General features: G+C 27.6%; 2 protein-coding genes and 2 non-coding genes across 4 annotated transcripts; 2 read left to right on the forward strand and 2 right to left on the reverse strand.

Annotated features, from left to right (window-relative positions):
• The first annotated feature begins 581 nt into the window (after positions 1–581).
• On the forward strand, positions 582–2576 carry LOC118063677 (uncharacterized). The gene is made up of 2 exons (XM_035077778.1): positions 582–885; positions 1033–2576. The coding sequence occupies exons 1-2, from the start codon at positions 705–707 to the stop codon at positions 2370–2372; spliced, it is 1521 nt and encodes a 506-aa protein (XP_034933669.1). The 5' UTR covers positions 582–704; the 3' UTR covers positions 2373–2576.
• Positions 2577–2717: 141 nt separating this feature from the next.
• On the reverse strand, positions 2718–2836 carry LOC118063781 (5S ribosomal RNA). Its single transcript, XR_004689971.1, has one exon. It is a non-coding gene; the product is annotated as a 5S ribosomal RNA (ribosomal RNA).
• A 4609-nt stretch (positions 2837–7445) lies between these two features.
• On the reverse strand, positions 7446–9077 carry Dh31 (diuretic hormone class 2). The gene is made up of 3 exons (XM_035077786.1): positions 8964–9077; positions 8557–8649; positions 7446–8038 (listed from the first exon to the last, which is right to left on the reverse strand). The coding sequence occupies exons 1-3, from the start codon at positions 9047–9049 to the stop codon at positions 7900–7902; spliced, it is 318 nt and encodes a 105-aa protein (XP_034933677.1). The 5' UTR covers positions 9050–9077; the 3' UTR covers positions 7446–7899.
• Positions 9078–16516: 7439 nt separating this feature from the next.
• LOC118063777 (5S ribosomal RNA) lies at positions 16517–16635 on the forward strand. The gene has a single exon (XR_004689967.1). It is a non-coding gene; the product is annotated as a 5S ribosomal RNA (ribosomal RNA).
• The last annotated feature ends 4875 nt before the right edge of the window (positions 16636–21510 follow it).

Genomic DNA, 21510 nt, shown 5'->3' on the forward strand with positions numbered 1-21510 from the left:
AAGTAAATCTATGTATATCTAGTGAGATTACTGAGTATTTACACAAATTACTGTACTCTCTTAAACTGAATCAGTGAAAACTACTGCGAATCAGTGAATATTCACTGATATCCAGTGCCAATCCAATGACTGATTCTTTCAGTGATGGGATTGGCACTGGCAATCATCAGTGAATAGTCACTGATTCGCAGTAGTTTTCACTGTTTCAGTTTAAGAGAGTTTATCTATGGAGATCTCCATTGATCTTGATGATAAAACAATTGAATATATCTACAGAGATTATAGAAGATCTAAAATGATTAAAACAGATGTACACAGAACAAAATAGATCTACGTTGATCAATGTAGATCTATTTTATTTTTTCCCGGGAAGGGTGTAATGTAGAGCTTAAATTAAGTTACAGATTTTCGAGAACTGCGAGAAAGATTATGAAAATTTAATTCTCTATGATGAAGTCAATAAATTTAGTCCAAGTTTTTTTCAACAACTACATGATCAATTTCACTCTATAATGCATTACAAGGGAAGGTTGGATTATAACAATATTATTCCACGTAGAAAACAAGTAGATGCTGTTATAATATCGGTAGTAACATTAGGTAAATTGGGAAACGTTTTAAGACAGTTGAATGAAACAAAATGGTGGGACGTTACAATACCAGTTTATATATTAAATGTACAAAAAAACGATTGTGAGTATGCTATGACAGCTCTAACATACGCTCGTCGTCGTCATGTAGTGACATCATATATTCCATGTATCGATGAGTCTAGTGGTATTCAAGTTTATACCTCTAATCCATATACCCGTCGAGCAACCAGTGGTTGGATAGAAGAATTCTCGCAACCGAATATAACATTTTACAGACGACAGTATAATCCAAGTGAGTAAAATTTTAGATATCTCGAAAATTGTCAACGAAATTGTTTCAGAGTGTGATAATTTTCAGGAGTTAATTTTCAGAACACATACCAAAATAAATGTATGAACATAACCTACATCACTATACTCATGTTAAAATTTGTTTCAGAAACAATTTGCCAAGAATTCTATTTCGATCGAAGTAAAAAACTTGACGGTTACATAATTGGAATCGGTATTCCAATCGCAGTGAACAATGAAGCATGCAGTTCTAAATATTTGAAATATACTCAAACCGCACGAAATGCTCGTTGTTTAACAAAGCGTCATCGTGAAATATTAGATGCCCTTATCACAAGATTAAACGTGACTGTAATGCTGAGTATACATAAAGGAAATGAAACAATAAAAAACTTTAACCTAAAAGATGGACATGGAGACAAAGACAACAGGTGGTCAATAGAAAACTTCGACAGTATGGAAGATGATTTAATCTTGTACAATATGGTTGTAAGATTTTTAAAAAACAGAACTGTATTCTTAGAATCTTATCCTTTAGCTTGGGAAGCGATGGGAATTGCTACGTATCATCGTGGTCATAAAACTATTGGTGAAAAAATTTGGGACTTTTATGGAATCTGGACGATTCTATTTACGATCATTGTACTTATGGTCACATTTACAGTCATTTGGTTGTCTGAAAATAGAAGAACATCCTTTGCATTATTTGAGATCATTCGTTTACTAATAAGTCAGAATCTGCATACTCGTATGAAGACTTTGCCTCTTCGGCTATTCTTTATTACAGTTTTGATTTATTTTCTGATCATCCAGGCCACTTTTCACGGCCACTTGGCAAAGTTTCTGACACATCCTGACTTGAGAAAACACGTGGAAACTCTCACAGACTTGAACAAATTTGGCTATACTTCTGACAGAATAGATTTCCCAATAAATATCAGTATAAGGAGGATAGATAGTCCTCGACGAGCACAAATATGTCTGAGAAAAATATTATTGAATAATTCTCTTGCTTGTGTTCTTGACCACGCAACTCTTCTTTACTATTCTAGAAAAAATGAAAAACTGTACGTTTCAGAAAAACCATCCGAGGATGAATATTATGGATATATTGTACGCCGTCATGCACCCTTGTTGAAACGTATTAATTTATTTTTTATGTCCTTAGAGGACTTTGGTTTTCGATATTTGTGGTCAAAGTTCGACTCGAAGCATTATGGAATCCTTAATTCTCCAATAACTAAAGTAAGATCAAGTGAAGATTTTCATCCAATTACGTTAGAGCATATGATGTTTAGTTTCTGGATATTGGCGATTGGGTTGATGAGTGCGACAATTAGCTTCTGTATTGAAGTGTTTATGACAGAAAAATCCAAGTGGAGTATCATTCCTTTCATAAAAAATGTTAAGAATAGAACTGTGGAAATGGCAAAGAGGATTAAAATTTCATGGCCACGTAAAATTGTTGTATTCTTTCGTAAAAAATAAGAAGATTTATTATTTTTCTGATGCCTGTAAAAATTGGTACCATGTTCGAATTCGAGTGGTATTTGGATCACGGATAAAGCTTACAATTAAACAGCACAGTTAACCGATGTTCCTTATTAAGGTTAAACTGAGAAATGAAATTAGAATTATTTTTACGTTAAGTAGGGAAGAATTATTGATTTTTTCTTTAATAAAAGTTTTTATTGTTCGTTAAGATAATGTGTATGACACATGTGTATAAAAATAAAATTCAAAAATTTTTATTTTAACGATTTTTTATAGTGAAATATCAACTTAAGATTTATTAATATTCTGAAACTGAAAAAAAAAGAAGTGAAAAAAAGATGTCAACAACACGTGGTGTTCCCAAGCGGTCACCCATCCAAGTACTAACCACGCTCAATGCTGCTTGACTTCAGTGATCAGACGAGAACTGGTATTTTCAGCATGATATGGTCGTTGACAATAGTTGTAGAAATTACATTTTACAATAGAACCTTTCATCTGGGACACTCTCTTATCTGTTAACAGGATAATCCCTCATCTGTTAATCTTTATTTCTCCTTCTTAAATTTTTCGTCATACCCGCACGGAAAGTTCACTTTTCCATTGGAGAGGGGTTGAACTTTCCACGCAGGTATGACGAAAAATCATATTCAGCCCTAGAGAAGACAATTAGACTAGCTTAAACCACGTGTTTACTACCCTCGCCTTCGGCTCGGGTTGTAATTTTACACGTGGTTTGAGCTAGACTACTTTCCCTCCCTAGGTGTGAAATGTACTATTTCTTTCACCAATCAAATTTTTTATTCGTGGCGCGCAACTTTAATTTAATTAAAATGCGATATTGAAGTTAGCTTTACGTTCTGGATCCTTTTTATAATTGATTATTCTGCGCATGTTGATGCGCATAGGAGAAAAAGGGCATACTGAAAAGTGGAGATACGAAGAAATGTTAACAGTATTGAAAGGTCCTGGCCCGAATGGTTAACAGATGATGGGTTCTACTGTATATTGTCGAACTGAGAAAAGAGTCCCTCAGTTGCTTCAATGCTTTCGGGCTCCCCACCACTGATTTTCTACCCCTTCTACCATGTTTTTTACTACTGCGCAAGCGCACAAGAACACATGAAGAGCTTCTGAGGAATTCTCTTCTCATTTCTACTGAATACAAGCATCTGGAATGTACTGTGACTGTCATCTACTTATGATGAAGTCTCTTTTCTACTTTACTATTCACATCCTATTTCATTCGCGAGAGTGCAGCCAGCAACCTGAGTTACTGCATGCTGGTGGTTGGTCGCAATAGTAGTCCAGGTTTCTCGTGAAGTGAGAATACATCAAATTATTCTAAATATTGTATTCTTATTGATATCTATACACGTCTATAAAAACTATGCAAATTTTTTTCAATAAAAGTAGACACTCTTTAAAAGTAAAATGCACAGACACCAAATCAAATTATTCTGTATAATCACTTTGTACTGTCAAGCGAAAATAGTATCTTCAATGTTAACTTCAGGTTCTAATTCTCTTGGATTGACTACAATCCTTCGTATGTTAATGGGTTTTTTTTGTTTCATAATTGGAATACTTTTTTTGAAAACCTCAAAACTACTTCTTAGATTACATTTTCTACCAATCACAAGCTCAATAATAAAGCAGACAAGTCCTAAAGTGTTGCCAATAGTTAAGAAAATAAATGCAAATTTTAAATCGTTGAAAAAAATTTTCCGAAAATTTATCTGAGAGAGAATTTTTTCTTTTTCCATTATTCTTTTGCTATTTTCAATTTGTTCCTTGTGCATAACATTCACAGCGACATCGAACATATAAGTTGTAGCCCAATGGAATTTCTCTCGCATGAAAAATCGTCGTCGAACTATGTGAGCTAGTGCGAATCCTCCAATATCGTTACTCATCTGAATTTTTTTCATAAATTTATAAAATTTAATATAGATTATTGCAGAATTTTTGTTTATGATACAAACTGAATTCTGATCAGCGATAAAGTGATCAAAAAGATCACTTTGATCTCTAAGATGTTTTCTTTTTCTGCTAATAACTTCATTTGTTGGTTCATTATCCTTATTATAGAAGCCCACATCATAGATTGTGGAAATCCGAGGATTTGATAGATCTTCAAGGGAGTCTATGGTGTCATGGATTTCAGGTATCGTAATAAACCTCGGCAAATTCCCACTGAAAGTTGCATGAATTACCATAAAATACAAGAATATCATGCAAAAGAATATTTTCAGTGATAAAGTGTTGATAGGAATTTCAACTCCTGAGTTTATCAGTAGTCTAAGGACATCGAAGGTTGCCAAAGTTGCATTTCCGTTAGTTTTCAAGTAAATTACGATAAAAGTTATGATTAAGAGTACAATCAGTGATACCAAAGTCAACATGCCATAGAATCTAGCTATTTTCTCAAGAGGTGTAGCTTCGGCTTGTCTATGAGACAGAATTACGAAGGAGTCGAAGTGGCTAGGATTCAAGTATGCGATATAAAAGTTAGAGACTAATTTTTGGGCAGCGTTCATCATATCAACGGAAGTTGACGTCCATAGAAATGGATTCAATTCTTCAGCATTCTGGCTTTTTTTGTACACATAAGATTTTATATAAGCTAGAAATTTGATCTTCAATATTTCTTCAAGCAACGGACAATCAGAATCTACATAATAATCCAATCTACGAATATCTTTACGATAAATAAAGTCTGGCATCATCGATGTTTTTGATCGTGCCTTTCGTTTAACTCCTAGTAGAATTTGTATGTTTTTTTTCGGCTTTTCGCGACTAAAGTTCAAGCCACGGCATAGATCTATAACAGTAATATCATTATTGATTTCTGAAAACAAAAAATTGCACAATAAATAATCAACAAATGGGAATAAATACCAGCATTGTATTTGCGATAGTAGAAACTTCCAGGATATAAAGAATTAACTTTCCACGGTAAACGATACCAAAAAGGATGTTGAACATTTCGATATTTGTCTTATGTCAAAACGACTGGACCTACATCCTGATCTACACAAATATAGTAAACCTCATCGAAATATGAGTACCCCATATTTGTTATAGTATTTTGTCCAAGAAGGCAAGAATTTGATAATTTAGATAAAAATATGACCTTGCAATTTTCTATACATTGCCAATTTATTAGCATCCGGCCCCATAATGAATTCCATTCGTCACGCGAATTGAATACCACTACGAATCCATTAATAGAGGTTAGATTTTCGAATTCTATATACTCTGTGGTGGGTATAAGGATCCACGATTTTAGATCTACAGGTGATAATGTCGTTAGCAAAGTTTCAGTCAGATGCGAATTATTTCCAGTATAGTATATGATGTTGTTAAGCCCAAGGTTGCATTTCTTAAGTATCAGAATCTAAAAAAAATTTTTTTATTAAACTAAATGTGACAATAATACATCAGCAAACTCTTACCAACATTCTTTCAGTTACAGTTAGATTTTTTACAGAATACTTGGGTAGTATTTTGGGACTGTCACCGAATGTATTTAAAAATAATGATAATATTATAATAGACTGTTTTATCATTGTGAAAAAAATTTTTATTGTCTCTCGACCCGTCTGTTATTGACGACTGTTTACGACTTATTTACTTGCAGATTTTTTTTTTTATCGAACATTATGATAGTTGAAAAACATATTATTAACGTAATAGATTTGTTACGTTAAAGCCTATATTATATTAAAATAATAGATCGATTAGAGCATAAGTAACTATTTCAAATGAAATTATTCTGCACTAAATTATATCATTTTATTCCTAAAGTCATTAAATGTGTTATATCGACGTAAATGGAATTATTATAATTATGATAATCATTTTATAAGGGTAATAAGTTTGTTTGTATTCCCGTTAACTCGTAAGAATAATTATTCCTCGTACAGATTCAAATCGCTTTATAAATTATTGAATTCTTTTTTCTCTTGCTGTCATACATCAATAAAATTACTCTCCAAATCGTTACAAGCGTTTACTTTAAAGAATGAAAATCACAATTCTTCTTGTTATTACCTATTTTTACCCAGTAGAAGTAAAATTAAGTGGAGAAAATTATTTAGTTAAAATTGTTCAACTAGAGATGTCTTTATTGAATTTCCAAAAGTTCTTTCTCGATTTGTATTAACCAGATGATAAGTCAGTGGGCGTATTATCGACTGAGTGAGTATCCGACAGTAGAAAAGCAAGTTCCCCGCGCAGTTTTGATTATCATTACCACATGTCGATAAAAACTCTGAAGATAACGAAGAGAATGAAGTTACCAACAAATCGAAATTATGTCACAAATTTAAAAATTGAATACTTCACTCTCAAACTAGAGAAAATACCTCAAATGAATGATAGTATTTTTTTGATATTTTTCATTTTCTGTGACTTGGAATAATTTTTTATTTAAATAAATGATTCGGACGACAGATTTATAGTAACATTTATTGAGACGAAGACGGATAAAATATAGTTTTACATATCGAGCAGATGGTACAGCATACGCGCAAGATTCAATTATATTCTGTCAATACTTTGGATATTTTATATTTATAATAATTATCCAACTACATACATAGAAACAAAGCTTAAAAAAAAATTAACAATATTTTCTTAAATATAATTTCATAAACCATTGACATGTCTAAATCCTTGAGTACTATGAGCAACGTTGTCTAGCAGGCTTCCATTACATAAAATTATTGTTATAATTTATTTTTTTTTGTTTGTAGCTGTTAGTCTAATTATTTATCAAGTATTTTTACTTTTGATTTATTTAGTTTGATCTGTACACTACAAGAAAACACATTTCTAGTCGATCTTTAGTCAAACATTGCTTTTTTTTTTTTTCTTACTGCTAATGAATAATTGAATAAACAAATAGATCAATTGAAATTATTATTTTCCATTATTACAAATATCTTCATTGGATGTAATTAATTTGATTTAATTAAGTTCCTATTTTTTTATCATTTTTATTCGAGAATCCTAACTGTTTGTGAATATTTTAAATTTTTTTATTGACGAAATTATTAACTAAATATAAAAAATGATATCAGTTTTAATTTGTTTTTTTTTTTCAAGTATTAATTACAGTAAGGTTTTTTAATCTCTAGTTTTCTACTATAAACATGAAGAGCATAATAGATCAACGTTGATTACAATAATTAATTATTTACTGTCTTGTAATTACACATAGTTATTATTATTATTATTATATCTCTTTTTTTTTATTTTTATTGCACGTAAAAAGTAACCTACTCGAAATATTTAATAACTCAAACATCTTCTTTAAATCTTCTACGAACAATTAATAATAATATTAATTGTTTATTCAACCAAGAAACTATTATCATTTACTCTAATAATTGCAATACTGATTATATTTTAAATAAACGACTAATTTTTTTTGTTGCTTTCTTTCATAAATATTTTAACATTTTTTTGATTATTTTATATTTATTTCTTGTTGAATACTTTCTCGTCTACTTCCTTAAGGCTGTTCAGATCGTCGCTTCCGACCGGGCCCATTGGCATAATTGGCAGCTGCCATTCCCATTAAATGCTTAGCTGTTTGAGAGCCACTAAAGCCACGAGATAATCCAAAGTCCAAACCATACGCTCGTTTGGTGCTGAAAATTATATCAATTAATCATAGAGTGATCTCAAGATTCAGGAAATTGAAATATCTTGAATTCAGGGTAAGATGGCCATATTACTGTTAGTAAATGATTTTAATTAATCATAACAATCCAAGTGAAATAATGGAATAATTTTTTATACATTCAATCGCGCAATTTTAAAGACCAATATTTATCCATATGATTTAAGTAGTACGAATCAAGATCAAATCAGACATTAAATATCTTTGATACTTTTTTTTCATTTTATTCATTATTTTTATCAAGTATATACTAATATTAATTAAAAAAAACTGTAATAAAGTATTTTATAGTAAAAAAAAGTTTTTATTCTAGTAAAAGTGATTCAGGTAATATTTGTAGATGGAATGAGTTTGTATATCTTAATGGATTGAATGTATATTGTTGTAAAAATTATTATCATAGTGTTATTACTTATAGTACTAAGAAGTTTAGTTATAAAAGATATAAAAAATTCGATAATCCAATACTTTAATAGATAAACTTACTTTTCTAATTCTCTCAATTTGTTATATTGCGAGATTAATTCATAAAACGCCTCTGGGTCATTTTCCAGCTGATCTAAATATATTTGCCTCTCTCTAGATAAACAAAATAGATTATTATTCATTATTATACTTATTTTAATCCTTGTCTATAATAATAAGTATTAACAAAATATGAACAAACTTTGCAGATATAAAAAAAAATTTCAATAAAATAACTCATTGTTCTACTTAATAAATCCTTCAGTAATATTACTTAATCTTTTGGACTTTTAAAAAAATTCATTCATCTATATTGACGACAAATAATGTTTGTTTTACAACAACTGAAATAATATTTTGATTGTTACTATGGATTAAAAGAAAAAAAACAAATCAAATGTTGTAGAATTTGTTATATATTTACTTACTGAGAATATGGTGCTGCTTGACTTGCGGTTATTATAACTGCGATAACACACACAGTCATCCAGATCATAACGACGTTTTTTTGCATTTTGAGTCAATCTGTAATGTATAAAACTATCATAACATTTATTACACTCTAGTGATATTGAGATCAGATAAAATAAATTAACTTCTTTTTCTGATTTTCATTAACTATTATTGAGGGTAGATGTTTATCAGCATTCAAAGAATTGATTATATTGTACCAACCAAACAAATGTTGGAAAATATTTAGGGTAAAGAAACTCAAAGTACTGTAAATAGTGTTTCAGTGATACTAATCAATATTTAGTTTGAGTTGGAAACATAATTAATTAAAAGAAAATTATTCAACATGCTATAAAAGCAAAGCTCGTTTTAATTAACAAAAATTACCAAACTCACTGTATTTATAATAAAAAAAAAAAAAAATTTTTTTACTTCTAATACTAAAATTAGAATTATTTTTTCACATAAAATTGTCATTCTAGAAAATTATTTTAATCGATATGACTTAAGTAGTACGAATCAAGTTTTAGTCAGACATTAAATCCCTTAAATAATATTTTTAAAATATTTTGAAAGAATTTCGGAAAAAGGGTAAGCTAGATAATACTTTTATTATTTATAATCTGCTTTGTATGAGATAGGAAGAAAATTTTTTTTTTTTTTTAATATGTATATGCATATGTATGCTCTAGTCTCTGTGTAGTATTAAAACTGCGATAGCTTGAATAACCTCGTAGCAAAATTTTATCGCAGCTGTGGAAAACAGAGCTATTGAAGTTCAACTACGATAATATATAATAAGAAATCCCAGGTTATTGTTGGATAAATATACAGTATAAAGCCTGGTGGGCATCTATGGCTACTCCTGATAAGAATTAATCGACGGGTGCAGTAAATGAGTAACCGCACCCTAATTCAACCCCTTTTGTAAAGGAAATTCAACTACAAAATGCTCTATTTTGATAGAAAATGATGTTTTATATAAGATAATTTATATCCTTAATCTTGAATAATTTCCTTCATGTACTTCTCATCGTTTACAAAAAAAAAAAAATTCCATTGTAGTGTTTAAAATTGAAAATTTTCCTCTTCATAAAAAGCTTATCGTTATTTATTTATATCATTATTAATTATTGAGAAATAAATTTTTTAAATGAATTCAAACAAAATTAAAAAAAAAAAATGTACTAGAATTTTAAAATAATAATTACTCAAAAAATAATTTAGATGAACTAATATTCTAATTAAGCCATTTAAACTAGTTATTTTTACTTGTTCAACAAAATAAATTACTGAATTAGTAAATAATTACACAAAGTTTACTCTCACTTTAAATCAAATAAAAAATTCATTTATTTTATTACCATAATTAATTTTTTTTTTTTACCCTACTTTTAAATTAAATTGATCTCTTTTTAATGTTCAATTTGAAAGATTAAAAAAAAAGGGTTTGTAGTTTGGTAAACAATTGATGTAAAACACGATGAACAATCGATGTATGTACATGTACAGTTTAACCGCAATTGATATTACATGATGAAGCTACACAATTGATAATGAGACCAATTCGCCTTTATCTGTGATTCTATACTTGTACCGAGCTTGTTAATTTTCTCTATTTCATTTGTTCTACCTTCCGATACATTGCTTGGCAATTATTTCTAATGAAGGGTAATAAATTTTGCATTAAATCCCATCAATCTTTCCTCTCTCTCTCTCTATTTTTATTTTCATACATTAAAAAGCTCGCAAAATTAATCAATCACAATTGCACGTCATAAAAGCTGTTATTGTTTTAAAAACGCAAAAATGTACAGGAAAAATTTAATTATTTAATTGAAATATTTGTTTTTATTTTTTTTTTTTTACATTTGTTGTTGAATGAATATTTTTAAAATAATAGGATTAAGATAATCAAAGTAAAATGGATGAAATGATAATGATAATTGAGAATAGTATTGATAAGATAAATTGTTAACATATGACAAACTGTAGTTTCACAGAGTCTCCAGAGTAACTTTGGCATTAATTCAAAACTAAATAAACTAAATGGAGACACAGAACAATCAAGCCAACGACTTCGTCGTAACCAACAAGTTTCAATTAAATGACACGCTCACTTAATTCACTAGAGATACCTCCTTTGATACTTATATTTCACTGCATCTCAGTCTCATTAATTTCGTACTTTTTTTTTTTTTACTAACTTTAATTTTCGTTGCTTAATCGTATTTTGTTAACATTTATTTATTTTTTTTCTTCATTTTACTTCGAATTAATGAAAAATAGATTTTTCAGGAAAATTGTAATTTCCTGAAAATATTGAAAAAAATTAAATCTTTTCAAAGCTTGCAAGCTCTAAAAAATAATCAATTTGAATATATATTCATATTTCACAGACACTAAAAAATACTAATTAGTTTCCTTAAACGTCCAGAAGGATGTGTAAAATTTAATATTCTGTTTTTAATAAAAAAATTTTAATTAAGTAATAATTAAAGCTGATGACATTAAACCGTATTTCCATACAATAATTTTTCTTATATTCATTCATTATTCTGTTCAGAATAAAAAATTATAACCTTACTTATTACGCATTTGAATTGAAAGTATCAAGCAAGTAGTATGAATCAAGCTTTAGTCAGACTCGAGGTATTTATCGGCAATAAAATTAAATACAACACTAGTTACATGTAACCTACGTTGTTAGCAGGGTATTGTGATGTGTTTTAGCACGGATATGATGATCACCATCAGCATGTTAACAACGAGCGTAGAAAGTTGGCGTGATGCCGGAGAATAAAAGTTAAACGAGCTCGAGACTGAGAGGGCAAATGATCGTGTGTGTGTGTGTGTGTGAGAGAGAGAAAGAGACAGTTTCAAAGGAACAATGAGTTGGGTTGTGTCATGGCAAGAAAAGTTATGACGCATTTGAGGAGTCCAGCTTGCTAACAAACTATTCATACTCGTAACTTCAAGTCCCTTTTATTCTGTACTGAAAACAAAAAAGTGGAAAATACTCGACTTTCTTTGTCTTATTCCCTGACTTATAGAAGCAACTTTACTGCAACATAAGGGTTACACGTGTTGGATTTACCTACGAATGTGACATTAAATATATATATATAAATATGACGTAAAAAGTCAGCTGATTGGTATTGAACTTCATGACAATATCTTTAAAAACTACGCATCGTTTTTCATTTAGAATTATTGTCAGTTAAAAATTTTTGAGTTAATTTGAGTAAGTTTTTTTGTCAAGGGATTTTGATCTTTCTTCTAGAGAATTTAAGTATTATCTAGGGAAATTTATTTCTTATCCAATTATTCCTAGCTAATGGTAATTCATTTTTTATTCAAGAAAATTTTTTAGAATTTTATTTTTTCTAGAAAAATTCGATGGTTTTCTTCAAATCAAACAAGTTATTTAAAAAATCGAATAACAATACCTTGACGTCATGAATTTTGATAATTTTTTTGCACTAATTAAATGGTAATGTGAAGATAATAATTAATATTTTAAAATAACGAATTAATTAGTTATCAACTAATGAATTAATTCAACACTGTTAAATAGATCTTTTGTTTCAAAAAATACAATTAAATAATTTTTAGAATTTTATGAAAAAACTGAATATTTAGTTGATTTACAAATAAAATAAAACTACGACATTGATATCGTTTAATTATGTCACGTTAATAGGACATATTGTCACGCATAACTGACGGAATAGCTTTATGAGCGATTTATTGAGATACATGTAGATAGAATGAAATCAATTATCAGTTATTTCACTAACTCATTGCATGATTAACACCCACCTACTGATACACGTGATTGCATCCTCTCAGATGAAATTCCAATAAATTCCACTAATATCAATCAACTCGATATCTCGTGATAAACACGTTTATTTAACCATTTATAAAAAATCAATCAATGTATTTTTAATAATCAACCAAATTATTGTCACGACAATTTATTGATTGGTATCATCAAACCTATATTCATGTTTTATACTAATCCATCATCTACTGGTGCATGGAGAAAACATAGTAAATTTGGAGTTCTTGTAAGTAAACTTGAGACTTGAAAGGTGTCTTAGTAAAAGAATTACTTAAGGTAACCCAAAATTTTACTGTTGAACAGAAATATTTTTATTTATGAATTTCGAAACGTTGGCTTGTCACTTTTTGCACTTACATTTAGTGAAAAAATTCTTTCCGTGCAATAAAAATTCTTAGACCCAAAAATAATTGTCTGACCTTAAAAATTTTAATGGGTTACCGAGTGAATTTTTACAGGGCTACATTACAACTTTTTCTTGTAAAAATTTTATTATGAATAAAAATTTTAAATTATACAAAAATAAAGATAAAATATTACAATTTGAATGTGTATACACATACACATTGCCTTTAAGAAGACACAAATTTTTTTAAAGATCCTACGTTAATTTTTAATAATAATTCTAAGAAGTTTAGTGAGTAAATAAAAAAAAACTAATTACTTAAAAAATTAAATTTTAAAATTGAATAAAAATATTTTTAAAATAATTCAATCAAAATTTTTCTAGAGTATTCAGCTGATTTATTAATCCAGTACTGTACTTAATAATGAATCAAGTCATGGTTAAATTTGAAATGTTTTTACTCAACATATCAAGCTCGTTTCAGTTGGTAGATAATTATGCAAAATTTACTTGGTGACCCAGTAAAAATTCTTAGACCCAAAAACAATTGTCTGTATTTAGGACGATTGATTGTCCATACACATTGCCTCTAAGAAGACACAAATGTTGGTTTTAGAATAATTAACCTAGGGTTATTATTTATCATTATACTAGAGATTTACTGATTTAAGATATTCAAATTAATTTTTTGACTGACAGTTTTTATTTTTACTTCACTCAATCGTACCTAAAGTAATAATAATAATAATAATAATAATAATAATAATAATAATAATAATAATAATAATAATAATAATAATAATAATAATAATAATAATAATAATAATAATAATAATAATAATAATAATTCACTGTAAAATTTGTAAAAAAAAAAAATTTTTACTCTTTACAGTAAAATAATTAAATAAAACATTTTTTTCTTCGTTTTTACAAATGTAAATAATTGTAAAATAAAATTGTTGTTACATAATACTCTTTAGAGGCTGAAAATGTTACCTAACTTACATGAGAATAAATTGATGTTAAAATTATTGGATCGAATTAAGTGTAAATCTAATTTCAATTAATTACTTTCAATAAAACCAATTATCAACGGAAATTTGAATTATTATTTTTATTATTACTGTATTTATTGAAGAGAAAGTCTATAAAAAATTTCTAATGAGCATGAAATTTTTTTATCAAACATAAAGTTGTAATGGAAGAAAGTTTTTTAACAAGAGTTTAATAAAAATGAAAAAAAAAAAAGTAAATGTAATTCACTGAATTTTATTTAATAAAACTTTATAACAAGAATTGATATTGATTAATAAGACCAATCATTCATTTGATATTAATTTCACGATTGAATTTTACAAACTTTGATAGGCAAGATAAATGTCTCGTATTTCGAATGAATTATTTAGAAGTCTTTTCACTATCGTGTGGTTCTTTTGACTGTTATCGATGGGCAATAATATTAAAAGTAAATTTCATAGAAAGAGGAATTTAATAATAATCATTAATAAATTAAATATTTTAATTAATTAACAAAGATAATTATATAAAATATAAACTTAGGTGTGACTTAGTTTGCAATTTTATTAATTAACTATTTTTTTATTGTACTCTACTTATTTCTCAACTTTTTATAATTATTGTTAAAAAAAAAATGTAAATCTGATAATATTTTAATAAAATTGAATGTAATATCATTGACCCATTAATTGGATGATGTCTGTTGAGTCACTTGTGATGAGAAAATGAATAAATAAATTTGATGGAATATTATAATTAATTAAAATAATGATAATTAATGAATAAATAGAATGAATGTAAGTTAAGTGTCATAAAGCTTTTTTATTTAAACTCTACAACAAGCTGTGTTTGTTGACATGAAAAAGTCTTATCAATCAAATTAAACCTACCTAATATTCAAAATGTCCATTATCAAGCCATTTTATTTTTTTTTTTTTCTTTTTCTAATTAAATGTAAATTACAATTTAGTATTTAGAAATTCATCAAATAAACTAAAAAAAAAATGTCTAACTTGTGAAAGCGATACTTTTATGCCGGAATATGATTTGCAAGGTCTTGCAAATGATAGGGTTTTTTTTTTCCTTGGAGATTATTGGCCACAAAAAATTACTATGCACTTAAAGAAACTTTTATTTTAAAAAGCCACATTTTTAAAGCAGACTCCAAAATGCATTGTCGATTTTTCGATGGTTGAAAAGCTTCTTGATTATTTGTGCTAAAATTACTACAAGGAAAAAATTGTATAGGGATTTTTATTAGTCAATTTAGAATAAAATTTACTAGCCAAAAATTTTTAAGTAACTAGTTTTTTTTTTTTAGACCAGGAATTAAAACCGGACCTTCTAGTCACGGAAGTTCACCTAAAAATACTTGTACTGACATTAAATATTCAATAGAAAGTAAATTTTTTAATTTATACATTTTTTTTTTTAAATAAATAAAACCTCAAATTATTAATTAGTCTTCATTTCCAATTCTAGCAATGAAAAAAATCCCTATCATCAAAATATGAGTATCAATAATTCTCCCAGCACTTATTATATTCTTTCTATTTGCAATTAACTACAAATGTGGCGGTAATTACCACCACTTAAGCACTTTCACACTAGAGTTGAAAGAGAAAAAATTCCCTATTACTATGCCTTCACATCAAAAAAATTATTATTTATATTTTATGAATAAATAATGAAGTAAATTAGTGGGATGATAAATATTCGAATACATTTTTAAAGGGATAATAATAAGGCTGCAAGTGAAGTTTATGTGGACAAATAAATAGGGTGATTCACCCTCTATTTAGTGTAATGATGCTTATTGATACCGAATGCATGGTATGAACAAACTTAAATTACTTATCGTCAAGTCTCGTTTAATAGAATTTGTCAGCATGACTTGGTAATCAAACACTCGACTGCAGCAAGGAAATCGAGAAAGTTAACCATTAAGTTATAAATGTCATATTTTCTTTCGTTAATTGACATTTGTTGGAACAAATAATTGCTTATTTCAACTTCTAAATATCCTCATTATTCCGCTAACTAATTATTGTTGTTCAGTTTTAGAGCTAATGAGCTATGAGAAAACTTTGTTGTTTAAATTATTTGTTAATTAACGTATTGGATAATTATATAAATTCTTTTGCATCCGGTGTCTGCTTCTATATCTATAAATTTTATTTACAAGTAATGAATTTTTGATATTTGGTATTACAATTAATTTAAAAATTCAAACAAATCATTTGTTAATTGATAGTTTTAAGTTTCCATTTCTATCAGCAATCTCTATGAGTGCGTTAAATTTTTTTTCTAATGTTATCGTCAACGACCATATCATGCTGAAAATACCAGTTCTCGTCTGATCACTGAAGTCAAGCAGCATTGAGCGTGGTTAGTACTTGGATGGGTGACCGCTTGGGAACACCACGTGTTGTTGACATCTTTTTTTTTTCTTATTGTTTTTCAATAAGTAAACATAAATTAATCAGAGAAAAATTAAAATTAATTTAAAAATTCAAACAAATCATTGTTATTTTATAGTTTTAAGTTTTCACTTCTATCATCAGTCCCTATGACTGCCTGTCAACTTTTATATATAAAGATCTCGGGAGAAAGGACTCAATGGAAGACGTTCTTAAAGGAGCTGTCTTACAGGATCATGTATTGATGTATGAATGAGTCAATTGTAAAACTAAAGCTTGTTAAAAAAAAATTTTTTTATTAATAAATAAAGAATAGTTGTAAGAAATTTACTGGATTGAGAGAAAAAAAAGATGAAATTTTTTTGTAGATCAAGATATAAAAAATTAGTTACTGTATTTATTTATAAGGAATTTTCTTTGCCTACTTCAGAGTGGACAAAAGAAAAGAAAAGAATGGAAGAAATTCAATTTCTTACTGAAAGCAACAGAAAAATTGATGGGCCAAGTGACTTGTTTATTTTTTGTCTGTTTTTTCAGAAAGAAATTCCTTGTCACGAACACGTCATCACTTTGCAAATATTGGAATAAAAAAAGCATCACTTTTCGCAAGGAAAACACAACGAGGAAAAATATATATTCATATAGAGCTTTTTTTCCTATAATTTTTATCTCTATGTTTTTCCACTTTATTTCTATCGCGATCTTAAATATAATTTCGCGAGAAAAAAATGCTGTAACGAAAGCATTTTATCGTGAGTTTTGCCTGAGTGGAAGCTCGTGCAAGTAAAGAGGTAAAAAAAAATGTTAATACGGTTTAGTGAACATCAATTCGATGGGCTTTCAGGATTTTTAACTTTAACTTTTTTACACACACCTGTTGATATCACTCAGTATTCATTCATCTATATTATTACGAAAATATTGGAGTGAAAATGTTTTATCGTCAATTTATATTAAAATAGTTATACAGAAAATACACAACATATAATGTTCAAAAAGCTCGCTTATTTTATTTAAATTCATTCCAAAAATAATATTGTTTATTTTGAATTATAAATATAAACAATTCGAAATATTTTCCAATCTCATGTGTAATTTATTCAAATAAAAATAATTCTATTTTATGATCTGCTAATATCATCAGATTAAATATTCTATTTAATTTTATGTAGAGGGAAAATAATTTTTTAAAGCATTTCTATTAAAAGCTCTTGTGTCTTGATTTTATCATTTTTTTTTTAATTCAAGTAATTAACATTTATTATTACCATCAGTGAACATATTTACCTATGATTATCTAATTTAAGAAACACGATGAGCTTTTGTAGAGCTTTAAAGCTCTGCAAAAAATTCACTTGGTTTTAATAAATTTAATTAAAAGAAATAATTATGAATTTAGAACTTTTCTGAAGCAAAGAAAAATTTAAAGCTTTTTTGTAGTTGGTTGTGTGCGGTTTTCTTCCTAAAAAGAAAGCTTTTTTACAGCTTACTAAAATGGATAAAATTCTTCAAATATATTTTATGATTTTCGGTAAATAGTTTAGCAAGAAGTATATCATCAATGGCCACATTCTTTGCGTGTCGTAAGCCTCACCTCGTAAAAGCTCAATGGAAGCTCAGGAGCCTAAAGGCGTTTAAGCTTAAGATCCTTCGACAAAACACTCTTGGAATTCAACGAATTAGTCCTTTGACCCGAGAAATTTGGAAAATAGCTGTACTTTCTCTCTTAATCTTACCAATATGACGATAAAAAAATTTCATATCATTTTTTCAATGGAAAAAAGCTTTTCATGTTTTTGAATAATGTTTATCTACCTACATCACATTAAAACCAATTTTTCTCTACAGTTTCCAGTCAAAAATAAATTTATTGAAAAATTATATTTCATTAAATTACATTTTCTTGATAAAAAAAAAAAGCTCGAAAAAAATTTTGCTATTTACAATAAAAGCTCAATAGTATCAGACAGTAAGTAGCTTGGAAGAATTTAACAAGAGTTTTGAAATGCTAGAGTTCGAATAATAAATTTTATCTAACGTAAAAGATTTATTATTCGATCTTTATTTTTTTAAGTCGTTACATTAAAAAAATTTACAGACGTAGGAGCAATACTGAACTTTTTAGATTAACTATTTAAGCTTTAACATCCTTAATATTTGCTATTATGCTTACTCATGCGATTAAGATAGTTATGCCAGCTATCTAGATAATTTCACTAGCTATTTAGATAATCAGAATAGTCATAAAGATGACAGCTATTTACTTCAGCTATACTTTAGATTATTCCTAAAGTTTTTAATTTTATCTTTTAAAATGAATAATATCTTTTCAGTTGATAATATTGTGAAGTAAGATGAAAACAGTTTTAATCATGAAACCTGTTATCTAAAAGAAGATAATTCTGAACGCATCCAAAATTTTATAAATCAGCTTTCAGCATGACAATTTATTTATTTATTTAAATGCAGGCATTTAATAATACTCATTTAATTAATAAATAATTTTTAATTAAAGTTTTTTTTTTAATAATATTAAAAAAATATTTAAAATCAATGTTGATCAGCTTTTAGATTTTCATTGAGAAAAGAATCTCTAACCTAACTTTTAAATAATTCAAAATTTGTTCCTGCAAAAAAGCTCTAAATTGACTCGATTTGTATTTTTTTTGTTGAATAAAATATGACGGAAGCACTTAGTGTCGTTTCTAATAACAATTGTGGTTAAAAATAGATGGAGAGAATTAAGTCAAGTTGATTTAAGTTCGAGTGCTCTTTCTGTCGAGTGTCTACGGTGCGCTGGGGAGAGCTTTGGTAAGATAGGATTTCGGTAGAAATAGTAATAGACTTAACTATAGTGAAGAATTATATAGAATCTGAAGCTTTGTTAAATGTCATTCGTTGTATTGACTCAGACTCTTGTCACAATTCACTTTAGCAAAATAGTCGAAATACATAACATAAAAATAATTAAATCAATAAAAATAGATGACGATAAAAATAAAAATGAAAACATATAGGGTAATAAATGTAATAAAAATGGCGATAATAATCGTTATGATGATGCCAATAATACTATTAATGGGATTTTTTTTAATATTAAGTGAAGAATGAAGAAATAGGGGGTTGGGAAACTGTGATACATAAAAGATATAAAATTCAGTGAGATCTTAATCTTATTCCCCTCTTTTTTTTTCTTACTAACCACCCCTCTATAAGTCAACTATCTTGTAACTTCCTGAGCCCATTTGCCTTTGAAAATTTTATTATCGTTGGAGCAATTAATAAAATGAATTCAGGAAATGGGGAAAGAAATCATTAATTCATTCCTCCTGAGGCTTTCTTCCATGTTGTATTTTAATTTCTCAGATTCTTGTGATTTTTTTTTCGAATATATTTAAGACAATTTTCAACGTAAATTAGGATTCTTTCGAGCTTGCAAGCTTTTCTTTAATACGGTAGAATTTTTATTTCATGTTGAAAAAATTATTTATAAATTTTTTAAAACTTTTATTTGTTTGAGAATTTAAATGATCAAAATTAAAGCTCAATTGAGCTTGCAAGCTTTTATGTGTTATCACAGAAATATAAGTTGTTTGAAAGTTATTGATAAATCTTTTAAGACTATTATTTGTTGGTGAATTTAAATAGTAAAATCGAAAGCTCAGTTTGCGAGATTTTCTACAAACTATTAACGAAATGTTGATTTTGAAAAATTATGAAAATTATTTTTTATCTTAAGTTCATTTTAAAACTAAAAACAACGTAAATGAAATAAGAGTTCGATTGTGCTTGCAAGCTTTTTTCATTCTTCTCAAGGAATTTCAAAGAAAAAAAAAAGGTAGATGAGAAGTAATTTGTTATATTTTCTCCGAGCTTTTGATCTCTAATAAAAAAAAAGGAACAAAAAATTATAAAAAATCATAGTTTTATTCGTAAAAAAAAAACTCTCAAGAAAAGTTCTTTGTTATTTACTCAAGTTTGAATTCTTTGCTCTAATAATTTTTCAAACGAATGTAGATAGACAAAAAAATATTATTTTTCTTAAAATCTTGACATTCATTCAATAAAGAATTCCATTCGTCCATTTGAATTTTATTCACAAAAAAAAAAAAGGATAAAAATAACTGCAAGCTCTTTTTGACATCAAGAATGATATTATGTTGATCAATGAGCTTGAATTTCAAATTTTGACTAATTCTTATTCTAGTGAAAAATCAAAAGACCCTAGGCTGTTTATTTCATAGTCCTCGTGATTTCTTCTTGATAAAATAAAGATGAAGTTGAACAGAATAATTAATAAATGTGAATCATTATCATTTATTCATCCGATTAAAAAAAAAATCTAATTATCTATTATTATTTCCTCAAACTGAGCATCATTAGATCGCCAACCAATCAATAATTAATTTTATTTTTTGTAAAATTACTCGGTTTAAATTAAATTACTCATTCACTTCTACCTTCTACTCTACTTTTTTTCTTTTGTAAACTCAACCTTGCAAATTCATTTTACATTTTATTTTTATTGGAGCACTTTTTGTTCCAGAACATGATAAATTTTCACTTCCTTTACGTTTATTATTTACGACTTTCTCAGAATAAAAGTAATTGCAGTAAGTTTTTCTTGAATTTTTTAACATATACAATCATTAAAGATTGATTTAAATTGAGTAAAACAAAATAAAAGAACCGAGAAATAAAACTGAGCTCTTTTTTTTTTGTTTTATTTATTGATTTACGATTAAAGATGACACTTTTCCTTTGCTTTACTCTATCATATATGACTCAGCGATTGGTAAATGGACTAGACAACCTTTTTATACCTTGTTCCAGTTGTGAACAAAAAGTTTTTTTATTTCTAGGGTATTCATGTCAATTATTTTACTGGGGAG

Source organism: Chelonus insularis, unplaced genomic scaffold (assembly GCF_013357705.1).
Source record: "Chelonus insularis isolate UGA/USDA-ARS -01 unplaced genomic scaffold, ASM1335770v1 contig_146_pilon, whole genome shotgun sequence".
Classification (NCBI taxonomy): domain Eukaryota; kingdom Metazoa; phylum Arthropoda; class Insecta; order Hymenoptera; family Braconidae; genus Chelonus; species Chelonus insularis.

Coding starts and splice junctions, on each gene's coding strand:
- LOC118063677 (XM_035077778.1), top strand. CDS start 705: ATGACAGCTCTAACATACGCTCGTCGTCGTCATGTAGTGACATCATAT. Junction 886..1,032: donor CAGACGACAGTATAATCCAA/GTGAGTAAAATT, acceptor AATTTGTTTCAG/AAACAATTTGCCAAGAATTC.
- Dh31 (XM_035077786.1), bottom strand. CDS start 9,049: ATGCAAAAAAACGTCGTTATGATCTGGATGACTGTGTGTGTTATCGCA. Junction 8,650..8,963: donor CAAGCAGCACCATATTCTCA/GTAAGTAAATAT, acceptor TTGTTTATCTAG/AGAGAGGCAAATATATTTAG. Junction 8,039..8,556: donor AAATTGAGAGAATTAGAAAA/GTAAGTTTATCT, acceptor TATAATTTTCAG/CACCAAACGAGCGTATGGTT.